Here is a 13,292-nt window from a genome sequence, read left to right as displayed (position 1 = left end):
TGCATTTTGTGGTCTGAGTGTCCATTACATGAATGTGTCACTTTGTAACAACTCATGAAACTGAACACACAATTTGTGCTCTTTTCTGTAGAGTTCTTATATGCCAATGAAAGTTGTAATGAATGAAGTGACAAAGCATTTGGTTTCACATGGGATTACCCATGTGCTGATATGGATGAACATGTTCTGGAAGGCTGCATAGGAACAGTTTCCTTTGCAAAAAGGTGTTAGGAAGGGAGGCCTCCTTTTTGTTTTATACTTTTCTATGCTGTCTCAATTAAAATAAATACATGCTATTGAGCCTCTGGGCTGTCTTTAGCTAGAGTGCCACCCCTCTGGTTCCTCCTGGCCTCCGGGCTGGCTCCTGTGACATCACCACTTTGTGAGGATGGGGCTTTTAAGCCTCTTACCCACTAGAGTCTAGACAGATGTTGGTTGTGTGCAGTGAATCATTTAATCAATCCCTGTGGCTTTTCTCCCTAATGCAAGTGCTTTCCTGGAATGGCAGGCCTAGTGGGTTTTTCTCTTCTGGTCATACTGAATGCATACCTCACATCACCAGCTCATTCACTCCACTTACACAACCCGGCCTCCCTCCAAGCCCCACATCTCATGGGAAGTCTTGGACAGAATAGAGAAAACATAGGCTTTGGAGCTAGACCCCAGTTCAAATCCTGGGTGGTTGTGCAGACTGTAGAAACTCCCTCCCTGTGGGTAAGCCTTCATTTCCTCACCCACGAGATGGAAATACAGTGTGAAAATAAAGGAAACCTCATTTAAAATGGGGTCTGGATGACCTGAAGGAGGAGTTGTCATGTACTACCAGTCACCTTAAGAAGCAAACCTTGCATTCCCCAGAGAGAGGAAGCTTACTTTCCATTCCCCAGCAGGAAGAAGGAAGAATTTCTCCTTGCCCCGTAACAGCCCACCTAATGGGAACTCAGTAAAATACCCTCCTAGGTTCCTCCTTTCCCTTATGAAAACAAGCCCCTCTATTCTATTCTCCAGCCTCGCCTATGGTTCACCATAGTTTCCTTATTCTGATTACAATTCCTCTGCTATTCCCAAATAAACTCATTTTGCTGGTAAAATAACTGGCTCTTTTCTTTGTTTTTTTTTTTAAATCAATAACATATACAGACTTAAGACTTAAAACTGCTATGAGGTTTAAGTGTGACCATATAAATAAATTGTTCCATGCAGCATCTGGCACATGATAAGAGCTTAATATATCAGTTCTCATCCCTGGGATCCTGCTGACCCATCCCTACCCGTCTCACCCTAAAATGACTCCTAATACACTTGTTTTCTAACCTATTCAGCAAGCAAACTAAGCTTACTTATGGCTATTTTATGCAGATTCCGGACTCAAACTTAACGGTTTCATCCCTGCAGTCAAATTCTGTACATGTCAATCCAGCACTTCTTTTGTGGACTTAGGAACTCCATGAAAAGCCAGGGCCATTTGTACAGTCCTTGAGAGCTATTTCCTATCTGTGTAATCTTGGGCAAGTCACAACACCCCTCTGAACCTCCATGTCCTTGTCCACATATTAATATATTGCTTCAGATGGGGATATTCCCATTATTCCCATCCTCATGAAGCTAATGGTGAAGAGCTGTGCTGTCCCAAAGAAATAGAATGGGAGCCACATTTATATCAAATGGTCTGGCAGTCACATTCAAGAAGCAAATAGAAACAGATAAGATATTAATATATTTTATTTGATGAATATATTAAAGATCATTTCAACATGTAATCCATATAAAAATGATTGACAAGATAGATACATTTTTACACTAAATCTTTAAAATTGCATGTTATTTGACACTTTGAGCCCTTCTTGCTTTGAATGAGCCTAATTTCAAGTCCTCGACAGCCACACATGACCCGTGGTGCCATCCCAGACAGCACACCTCCAGCCTTGTCCGTGGACTGAGTGAAGCATTTAGAGTTTCCTCTCCTGGCAGTTCCTAAGGGCACTCATCTCACTGAAGTCCTGTCCCCACTCTGTGTTGACCAGGGCCGGCTTCTGAGCATCTCAGCGGCCTACGGCGATCTGGAGACCGTCCGATACCTTCTCACCGAGAGACGGGTGGAACTGCCCACGGAGCCCACCGATGACAATCCAGCCGTGGTGGCAGCACATTTTGGGCATACTGACGTAGTACAGGAATTGCTGGAGTCTTTGCCAGGTAAATCCCAGGGCATGAGCTTCTTGCCTACCTCTCAGAAATCACCTCTTCTTGGGAAAAAGATAGGCATGGGTGTGGGGGGGAGTTTCCCTCAAAATGCTTGTTTCTTCACACTTTCACCAAGCAGGAGAACCAAAGATCTGGGGCATCAGACTGACAATCCAGAGTAAAGACTACCTGCTAACGGCTGTGCCACATCCCACACTCATTCCCCTTAGCTCAGGAGGTAAATTCTCTCACACTGTATTTGATAAAGATTTTGGATCTCTGCCCCCTTTTTATTTTTTTTAAAGATTTTATTTATTTATCTGACAGAGAGCACAAACAAGAGCAGCAGGCAGAGGGAGAGGAAGAAGCAGGCTCCCCACTGAGCAGGGAGCCCGATGTGGGGATTGACCCCAGGACCCTGGGATCACCACCTGAGCTGAAGGCAGACACTTAAACAACTGAGCCACCCAGGCACCCCCTCTGTCCCTTTTTTTAAAAATTTAATAGATTTTATCCTTTGGCAGTTTTAGATTTTCAGAAATGTTGATGTGAAAGTACAGAACATCCCCATATACCTCCCCGCCAAAAGTTCTTCCATTGTTGACATTCTGTGTCAGTGTCATCAGTTTGTCACAATTGAGGAACTCTTACTGACATATCCTTAGTAACCAGAGTGCAGAGTTTCCATTAGGGGTCACTCTTTGTGTTTGTATATTCTATGGGTTTTGACAAATGTATAATATGTATCCACTATTAGGGTACAATAATGAACAGTTTCACTGACCTCAGAGTCCTCTGGGCTCCACCCAGTCATCCCTCCCTCCCCCAACCCCCCTGGCAACCACTGATCTTTTCACTGTCTCTGTGTTTTGACTTTTATAGAACGTCATATAGTTGAGCTCGCACATTTTGTAGCCTTTTTAGATTAACTTCCTTTGCCTGATGGTATGCTTTTAAATTTCCTCCATGCCTTTCCATGGCTTGGTAGTCCATTTCTTCATATCCCTGAATAATATCCCACTGTCTGGATGTAGCATGCTATGTGGTGTTTCTAGTAACATGTAATTTTTTTTTTTCTTGGCTGATAGACTCAAGGTGTCCTGTTGTCTTTTAATTTCCTCTGGTGGCCTTGAATGTCCAGGAAGGCATGCCTACAGCTATAGGCCAAGACATTACCTTAGCGATGGCCTTTGGGAGTTAGGTTTCGGTTTGGGAGTGAGGCCAGCTTCATGGGCATGCAACGGTGTGGGCCCTGCACTCAGAAGGGCTGTGCTTGGTTTAACACTCTGCAGTCATCATCTTGAAATCTTTGATAATTTTTAAACAAGGGGCTCAGTTTTGCATTGGTCTCCACAGATTATGGAACCGTCCTGTCAGGAAAGTTGTCCAAGAGTGTGCTTTGAGTAGATTTGTGCTCAAACTTGTACCCCCTTCATATGTCTGGAGGGAGAATGAGGTTAAGGGTAAGAATCAGGATCATGTTGTGGTCCACAGGTGGAGATTGGGTCCAGCGAGATGTAGGAAGACAAAGAGGAGCCTGGGCACCCCAGAGGGCAGACTCCCTCTCTTCAGGGATCCCCATGATTAGCTCTGTCATCACCCCAAAGCATCTACACCAGCTGGCTCACAACCTAATGGTGCGGTTTGCATTTCCTGAGCATTCACCATATGAGTCTCTCACTACTGCATTGCCAGGCATTCTGCAGAACTTGAGAGACCTGGAGACTTTTTTAAAAGGTGATCCCAGATCTTTCATAGCTCCTGGGTAAGCAGAAGAAATCGAAACAGAAAGGAGTAATTCCATGCAGTGTCCCCATGCTGAGGTTGAAGTAATTACATAGCGGTCTGGGAGCACACATAGAGAATGGTCTTGTCTGGGTGCAGGACAGGGTCTTCATAAGGAGCTGACATCTGAGCCGGGTTTTGCAGGGTGAGTAGGAGTTTACTTGGCAGACAAGAGAGGGAAGCACTGAGATGGTCCACTTTTGCAGAGCAGGGAGCTTGGCTGGATCTGAGGATGGTTTTCAGCTGCCTTGGAGCATCCTATCTTCAACCCAACTAGGGACAGAGTTTCTGAGACCAAAGGAGTCTAGAGCATTGTTCTGGACGCTGCAGGAAGTACAGAGATGGGCAAAACAGTGGGTGTCCCTGTGAATTTCCAAGCCGGAGGGGAAGGCAGCCACTATCAGGAGTCTGTCGGTAAGACCAGAAGACACACAAAGATACAGCCAGAGAACAAGGGAGGGTTTGAGAAGAGGAGAGATGAGAGGCTCATGGGGGTAGGTACATCATTGTATAGCTATAGACATCATTTGAAATATATGATTACATCATGCCTCATCTCTGTAGCTGAGCAGAGGTGGAGCAGAGGAGGAAGAGGAAGGCTGGAGGCTCTAATAGGGCTCTTTTGGAGTATCCTTGGATTTGGGCCTCAGAAAATACATGTAGGGGGCTGCCTGGGTGTCTCAGTCAGTTAGGTGTCTGCCTTCTGCTCAGATCATGATCTTAGGGTCCTGGGATCCAGTCCTGCATCAGGCTCCCTGCTCAGCGGGAGTGTGCTTGCTCCTCTTTCTCTACCCCTCCTCCTTGTTCATTCTCTTTCTCTCTCTCTCTCAAATAAAATAAAATCTTTAAAAAGAAAAGAAAATACGAGTAAGGCTTTCATACGGTTAAAAGAGCACCCTTTGGTTTCAAGTGTTTAAATCCTTTAGCTTTGCAGGGTTTAAGTTTTGACTTTGCCATTTACCAACTGTGGGACTTTTGGGAAGTCCCCAAACCTCTCTGAGTTTTGATGTCCTCATACTAAAATCATGGCTATGAAATATAGCCTATTACAGCCTCCTCAAATGGGTGTACAGCCATCCTCAACAGAAGGCAGCAGCATGAGGACTGGATCTCTCTTCTCTAGATATCGTTGCAGTAAGCGCGTTGGGGATCCCTGGTTAATAATCAGGGATCCTGATTGCCTACCACCTCCTTGAAGTTGTTAATCCTAGTTATCAGAGGGAGAAGAAGGGACATTTATTTAGCATCTGCTACAGCCCAGGCAGTGCGCCAAGTGCCCTCTCTGCTGGATTTTCATTTCCTCCATCCCGACTTCACCCCTGTTTCCTGGTCAATTTCCTATCATGAAGAGGAGGGCCACTCTCTCCATGCTTGGAAGCACTTTGTTCCTAAGGACTCTGGAAATGAGACAATGTGATGATGCAATTGGGAAGTGTCAGTGTGGAGGATGAGATCATTTTTCCATGGCCTCTACATCCAAAAGAGATTGCATTTCTTTGAACTTGCAGATACTGTAATATTTCAGCCCACACTGTCCCTGCTCATTCAGTGTGCTCACTGTTATTTCCTCCTTGAATTAAGTTGGTGGTTGTTGTAGGGAGTAACTCTCAAAGTTTTAGGCTGGACAGTTAGATCTGTTTCTTTCATCAAAGCCTTTTTTCTTTCATTTTTGAAAGTAATATATGTATTTACAGATCATTTAGAAATGCAGAAAAGTGTTAGTATGCTAAAAACATAATGACAAATAATGAGTTAGAACGTATAAAGCCAGGTACTTGACATACATAATGTCACGCAATCCTCACATTACGCCTGGGAGGATTTGTGTTTTCATTTCCATTTTACCAATAGGTAAACTGAGTCATGGAGAAGTTAAGAAATTTGTTTAAGATGACACCGCTAAGGGGTGCCTTGGTGGCTTAGTCGGTTAAGTGTCTGCCTTCCACTCAGGTCATGATCCCAGGGTCCTGGGATCGAGCCCTGCATCGGACTCCCTGCTCAGTGGGGACCCTGCTTCTCCCTCTCTGTCTGTGGCTCCCCCTGTTTGTGCTCGCTCTTAAAATCTTAATAAAATAAAATAAAATAAAAGATTACACAGCTAAACTATTTTAACCCTAAGCTACTTGTCTTCAAAGCCCATGTCTCTGTATGTATTGATACTCTGGGGAGGAGGTCAAGGCTAGGGATAGGGAGAGAGGTGAGGTACATGGTCACAATCCCACTACCCAGAGATAATACTGCAACACTGGGGTGGTACATTTGGTCTTCTTTCCACACATACATTTTTTAATTCAGTTACAATCATACCATATATAGTGTTTTGAATGCTTTTTCCTCACTTGGCATTATGTGATGAGCAAGTGGGTTTATAATGATGTGGGAATATGCAATCCATGAGAACTATTCCAGAAAATACTACCAACTTGACAGAAGGGACTTTCAGCTGGAAACAGGACAGCTCGATTTATCAATGGTCCAAGGGGAGATCAGAGTGGTTACAACCAAAACCCTTCAATGGTACTTTCCCGTTGCCCTGTCATCTCCTGCTAGGTCCCTGCAGCCCCCAGCGCCTGCTGAACTGGATGCTGGCTTTGGCTTGCCAACAGGGGCACCTGGGGCTGGTGAAGCTCCTCGTCCTGACACATGGGGCTGACCCGGAAAGCTATGCAGTCAGGAAGAACGAGTTTCCTGTCATCGTGCGCTTACCCCTCTATGCGGCCATCAAGTCAGGTGAGTCCCCCAGTCAATCCTATCCATGGGAACCCTTGCAGGTTTGAGATGTGGGATGATGTCTTCCCCCTCACCTCTAGCTCTTGAAGTGCCTCTGTGGAAACATTTGCAAAGTCCATTACTTGCCTCTTTTTCAAAATGTCTGCACCTTCCCTCATTTACCCCATTCACCTCTTGCAAGGGGATCTCAATGACAGGGACAAACTGTGGCAGATGGAACCATAGTAGGGGGCACTCCACAGGACAGAGGCCCACAGAAAGTCACTCACTAACAGGAACTTGACATCTCAAGAGAAGTAATAGAGAAGTTCTACCACACAACTACCCTTTTCATTCCCATCTCACATACTAGCATCTGCCATTCTGGACAGCTCTGACACACTCTACATCTGGATGCCATTTCCTGTCCTTTAGGAAACGAAGACATCGCCATATTCCTGCTGAGACATGGGGCTTTCTTCTGTTCCTACATCTTACTGGACAGCCCTGACCCCAGCAAACATCTCCTCAGGAAGTATTTCATCGAAGCTAGTGCCTTGGCCAGCAGTTGTCCAGGAAAAATGGTGAGTAGTCACTGCCTGTGGATGAATGCATAAAGAACAGGTGGTACACGTATACGATGGAATATTTTTCCATCACAAGCAAGGAAAACATCCTGCCATTTTCAACAACATAGACAGATTTTAAGGGCACTGTGCTGAACAAAATGAATCAGACACAGAAAGACAAATACTTATATGATCTCACTTCTATGTGGAATCAGAAAAAAACAAACTCAGAAACAGAGTAGATGATTTGCCAGGGGCTGGAAGGTACAGAAAATGGGGAGATGTTGGTCATAGGGTACAGGCTTCAGTTACAAGATGAATAAGTTCTGGAGATCTAAAATACAGCTCTGTGATTATAATTAATAATACTGTACTATATACTTGAAAGCTGTGAAAAGAGTACGTCTTAAGTGTTCTCACCACAGGAAAAAAAAAAAGTGGTAACTGGATAACATCATACAGGTGTTAGCTAACACCATTTGCATTTCCCCTAATGTGTGTTGCCTGTTACTGTTTGTTGATTATTTTCCTGAAGGGTTGGTCATCTCTTATCATTTTGGACAGTCTTTTTGTATATCACATATTAAACCTCCTTTTATCATACATGGTACCAGTATCTCCCCCAATCCCTTATTTTTCTTCTGTCTGTTATCTTTGTGATAATGAAGATATGAGAATATGTAATCAAATATATTTTTCATTAATGGCATCTGGGCTATATGAGAAGGTCATTTCCCCCTCAATTTTATATAAATATTCTCCTCCTGAGGTATCTCATAATATTTTTTATTATTTTGGTTTTTACATTTGAAGCCTCAGTTTTTCTGAAAAACATATTTATTTGTATGTGAGGTATGAGGGAGAGAATATAGCTTTCATCTTTTCTAATTGGGTGATCAATTATTATGGCACAATTTTTTAATTAGAGCTTCCTTTTCCTTCTGAATTGAAATGTCATCATTGTTATTTTCCCCGGTATCTATCTGTATGCATTTTGGGATTCTCTGTACTGTTCCTATTAATGTGTTTCTATGTTTGCCATACTGTCTTGGGAACACACATTTCATTTAAGTCTTACAGCCTGTTAATGCATGTTTTCTACTTATTGTTTGTTTTTTTTTCTTTGAAAAATATTTTGTTCTTCCATTTTGTGAATATCCTACAGTGACTTTATTTGTGCAGAGTTCATGTTCTTTAATGAGACTTTGTATTTTATTTATTTTGTATTATTTTTCATATTTTAATGAGATTTTATAGTTTTCTTCATAGAGAGCCTGGATCTATAATGTTTATTTGTGGCTTCTTTCTTGTTTTTGCCACTATTTGAATGGAATATAATTCTTTTCCATTTCTATTTCTAACCCGATGTTACTGGTATGGAGAAAAGCTCTTCTGTTTATTTATGTTTTATCTAGTACCTTTACCAATTTCTTTAATTAATTCTAATAGTTTCTAGAAGAATTCCTTGAGACTGTTGGTATGTGATAAAAGCACGTGTAAATTCCAAATAGGTTTGTCCCTCTTTTTCTATTATTTATATAACTTATTTTATTTCATGTCTCATGGTACCACTAGAATTTTCAAGAGTTGAATCATGGTGATAGCAGATTCATCTCTCTTGTTCCTGATTTTAAAGGTCTTGACCTCAGCAATTTATAGGCATTTGCTGTAGATTTTTGGTAAATAGACTGTTGTTAGATTTAGGTAGTTTCCATGTATTCTTTTTTTGCTTCAGAGTTTTTACTAAGAAAGATTGCTGGATTTTGTTAAATCCATTTTTGGCAGCTGCTGATATATTCATGGAGCTTTTCTGTTTTGATTTGTTGATGTAATGAATGATGATAATATATTTCCCTTTTCATTTTTGATGTTGGACAGTTTTACTTTTTCTCTTTTATAAACTTAATCAGACCAAACAGGCATTTACATGTTCAAGTGGTCTTGTCAGAGGACTTGTTAGATTTTATTCATTTCTTTTTGGGGAAGCAATTTGTTCTGTTTGTTATTTCATTAACTTTAGCTTCTATCCCTACTAAAACCTTCATATTTTCTTGAGTATTTTATTTGTCTCTGAGTATGTTGGGTGTTGTGGTTAAGGCAAGGCCATGGCATGAGACTTATGGCCTAATCTGGGCTCCAGACCTTCATCTGGTAACTTTTCCTCTCTGTGTTTCCTCATCTGAGAGGTAAGAAAAATAAAGAGAGAGAAAGTATCTGTCTCAGAAGGATGCTTGACAATGAAACGTGGTAATATTGGTAACATTCTAAAACCAATGCCTGGCACATAGTAAGTACCTAATAGATGATAACTATTATTATTGGAGTTACTTTTTGGATTTATTGAGTTAAATATTTCAGTCTTTTTTCCTCTAATTTTAGCTTGTCAGTTGCATCATACAAGTCTTTCAGGTGCTGCCAATTTGTGCTGGATTTCTTTATCAGAATCTAAAATACACACATATGTACACATATACATATTTATAAATATACATGTATATATGTTTATACATACATATATATATTTCCTACTTCTGATTTTTTTCTAGTTCTTCACATTGTTCTATCAAGTTGTTGCTTCATATGCCTGGTTTATGGCTTTATGACCTGTTTTGACGTATTTTGATGTATTTCATTATGTCAAATACCTGCTTTAATCCTGTTCATGCTTTTATCCTTAAAATTGGGATTGTCTGCTCTCCACATGGCCACACTGCATTCTTTTTCTTTGCATCAACATTGTACAAGTTTTCCCAGACATTCATCTTCAGTTTTTTCATTGTCTTAGGTGTATTTCTTATAAACAGCATTTAGTTTTTCATCCCTCCTCAGAGTATCTTTGAGGAATTCACTCAATTCACTTTTCTGTGGGACCTGTCATACTGATTTATTACTTCCATCTTTTTGTATCATATTTTTTGCTATTCCCTTTTAACTGTTCCCTTATTTTTGCTGGTTTCCTAGTTTTTAAAGAATACCAATATTCTTATTGATAGTAAATGTACAATAAATATTAAATATTAGCCTCACATTGTAAAAGGAAATACTTACCATGCAGCCCTTATCTTTATATTGTGCTTGGTGTTTTTTCCAACACTTTCTTATCTTACTTGATCAACTCAATAAGAACTGCAGGGAATAGAATCTGTTTTCCAGATGAAAATATTATGGTTTAGAGACATTCTGTTACTTGTTCAAGGACAGCAAATACTAAACAGTATCAGCCCAGAACCTGAGTCTTTCGAACTCAAGGCTTTTCTCATTTCATGATTCACGAACTATGCCTCAGTACATCATGATTGTCATACTTTTCTGTACAATAACTCCCTGGGAACTTTTAAAAACCCCAGTGCTCATGACAGACCTGATACTAATTGAATCTGAATCTCAGATGGACCTGCATCAGTTTGGCTTTTAAAATTCCCCGGGTGATTCCAGTGTGCACCCAAGCTTGAGAGCTGGTAACTTTGATCTTCTTGGCTAAACATTAAAAGCAGAAATGGTTGGCATCTTTATCTGCCATCTTTTCTACAGGGCAACTCCAGCTCTGCTTGCCAAGATAGGCATAGCGCATAAAAGTGATTATTGCATTTTAAGAAAGACAATGTTACTTTTCTTCTCCTTGGCCTAGAAGAGAAAATGAAATTACAGTGCAGGCTGAATCATAAGGATTTTTTGGGCTTCCTCAAAGCAGGTGCTATTTTCACTATTCACATGAATTTCAAAGGCAAGTGCCTTGCAGTGGGTGCGTCTGGCTGCCTGTGATCTAGAACCTGTAATAGCACATTCCTTCAGTGCTGCTGGCAGAAGACAGGGAGGCAGGCAGCCCAGAGGGATCCAGCAGTCAGGAAGGATGACTCAGGAACCAGAGGTAAGTGCTGGTACCTTCCCAGGTGTACCTGGGAGTACCTGTAAGTGTGGGTTTCCCAGGTGTGCAGTGGGTTTGAACTGGCGTTTTTGGTCCTGAATAGTAGGTAGGGGCAGTCATTAAAAGGGTGCTTTGCTGCCCTGTATACATGGTCTAAAAACTCCTTGGCTTTGCTGGCATTCATGGCAGTGACCTTGCTGAATTAGTCATCTTGTCTTTGGTGTGTTTATGCTTTGCCTCCTCCACCAGCTAGTGGGTGTTTTTTGTTTGTTTGTCCTTTAATGTAATTACTGCTTCTGTGGAAGCCACTGCCAGGTTCAGAACCTTCCTGTGTGTCTCTGGGTCAGGCATCCCCTCATTCCCAGCCTGCCAGAACCTGCGTCTGCCCACAAACAAGGAACTGCAGAGAAGCCCATATTGGTTGTGTTGGTATTTGGTAAGGAAATTTCCAAAAGCCCACACTACGTGGTCTGGACATACTTTTAGAACAGCAAACACAAAGCCAAGTCGGACCTGGCCAGAGATGCTTCTTGGCTCCAGTTTGTTGGCACCCCTCTTGAAAACTGCCAAACTCCTGCCTGAACATTTAATGAGACAGTCCACGTTCATGGCAAGGGTCCTGTCAATGTTTGCCTTTGCTTTGTTGCCATGAGAAATAGCAACATTTTGATGCTGGCATGCCCAGAAAGGAGCAGGAAAACTCAAAAATGCCAGGAAAGGCCGCCTAAGCAGGTCCTGGAATATGATCGATGATGTTTGTCTCCAGTCAGGAGGTAGAGGGCCAGGCTATAGGGCTTTCTGGGGCTATTCTGAGTGTTGCAAGTAGACAAGAGCTGGAATTAATTTTGAAACAACCCAGTGGAGAAATTATTAATTTCCTCTTAAAAGTCTCTAATGGTTTTAAATCTGGCAGCTCACCTAGAGAGGAACATTTATCATTATTACCGTCATCATCATCATTCTTTGGATCAGTTCTGGCTTATGTACCTTAAAAATTCCTGGTGGCCCACCATTCAGATGCCTGTGTCTGTGCTCAGAGAGAAACATCCTGGCTGCACATTTTCAGATCCGAAGCAGGCTTTTTCCATCCATGGGACCTGCTGCGTCTGAGGACTTGTGTTTGCAGGATGCTCAGAAAGGATAAGAGGCAGCAAATATGGCCTCCCGGATGTTTCTGAAGCCTTCGTGAGAGGTTGATAGAGTTGGCTGAGTGGGGGGTGTGTGCTCCCGAGAGACCCTGAGGCACTGTGGGCAAGCAGCCTTTCCTGAGGGACCCTGAGTCCTCTGGGAAATACCCTTGTCTTGGGTAAGGCCTCACACTTGGTGCAAAGAGTTTTTATTCCAGAGTTCTATGCTTTCCAGAGCATTTCAACATACACAGATTCCCACCTTCCTGGTCCCTCACACCTTGCTCACAGCTGGCAGCATAGCAGGTGTAGGAACCAGTGTCTCCAGAATTCAGGCTCTGGACCAGCAGTGACCCAGTAGATAAAGAGGCAGAGCTAGGTACAGATTCACTGCCCAGGTCCTGGCCTCTTCACCACTCACTTGGGTGAGAGGAAGAGAGAGTCTTTCATCAGCCCCTCAAAAGTTGTGAAGGCACACTCAGAACTGCTCAGGCCTCTGTCCATCCATTCAGCTTTTCCTGTGCCCTAGTGAGGAATTTAGCTAATCATTCCACTTGTGTCCATTTTCTCTAGTTTCCAACTACTGAATCTTTACCTGCCCTTAGGCCTTCCTTATTTGGATGCTTTCCCTGTGGCTACTACCCATGCTATTAGTTCTCCTTAAAACCTGAAATCAGGTAGCAAGATGAGCCAGTAGATCCAGTGAGCCAGTTACTCTATAACCTTTCAAGGAGGTGTTCATGACAAACTTCCTACTAGACTTAAAACACAAGACAAAGCAGCAGTGTTAGAAACCACTTCTACGGGGCACCTGGGTGGCTCAGTGGTTGAGTGTCTGCCTTTAGCTTGGGTCGTGATCCTGGGGTCCTGGGATCGAGTCCTGCAACAAGCTTCTCACAGGGAGCCTGCTTCTCCCACTGTCTATGTCTCTGCCTCTCTCTGTGTCTCTCATAAGTAAGTAAATAAAATCTTTTTAAAAAATTTAAAAAAGGAACCACTTGTACTTGGTTCAAATGGAGGAAATTATTAATAAAACAGAGATGCAGAAATAGT

The 13,292-nt window shown here is 42.3% G+C and overlaps 1 protein-coding gene across 5 annotated transcripts in view; it reads left to right on the top strand.

Annotated features, from left to right (window-relative positions):
• The window catches only part of LRRK1 (leucine rich repeat kinase 1), a 121,332-nt gene that overhangs the window by 45,359 nt on the left and 62,681 nt on the right, over nt 1–13,292 (top strand). For all 5 annotated transcript variants that reach the window (XM_072796599.1, XM_072796620.1, XM_072796624.1 and 2 more), the window contains 3 exons: nt 2,025–2,196; nt 6,520–6,699; nt 7,114–7,262. In XM_072796599.1, the coding sequence (XP_072652700.1) occupies nt 2,025–2,196; nt 6,520–6,699; nt 7,114–7,262 (501 nt within the window). The remainder of the gene's footprint in view (nt 1–2,024; nt 2,197–6,519; nt 6,700–7,113; nt 7,263–13,292) is intronic.

This window comes from Canis lupus, chromosome 2 (assembly GCF_048164855.1).
Source record: "Canis lupus baileyi chromosome 2, mCanLup2.hap1, whole genome shotgun sequence".
NCBI classification, from domain to species: domain Eukaryota; kingdom Metazoa; phylum Chordata; class Mammalia; order Carnivora; family Canidae; genus Canis; species Canis lupus.
This window is presented reverse-complemented; position numbering and strand designations above follow the sequence as displayed.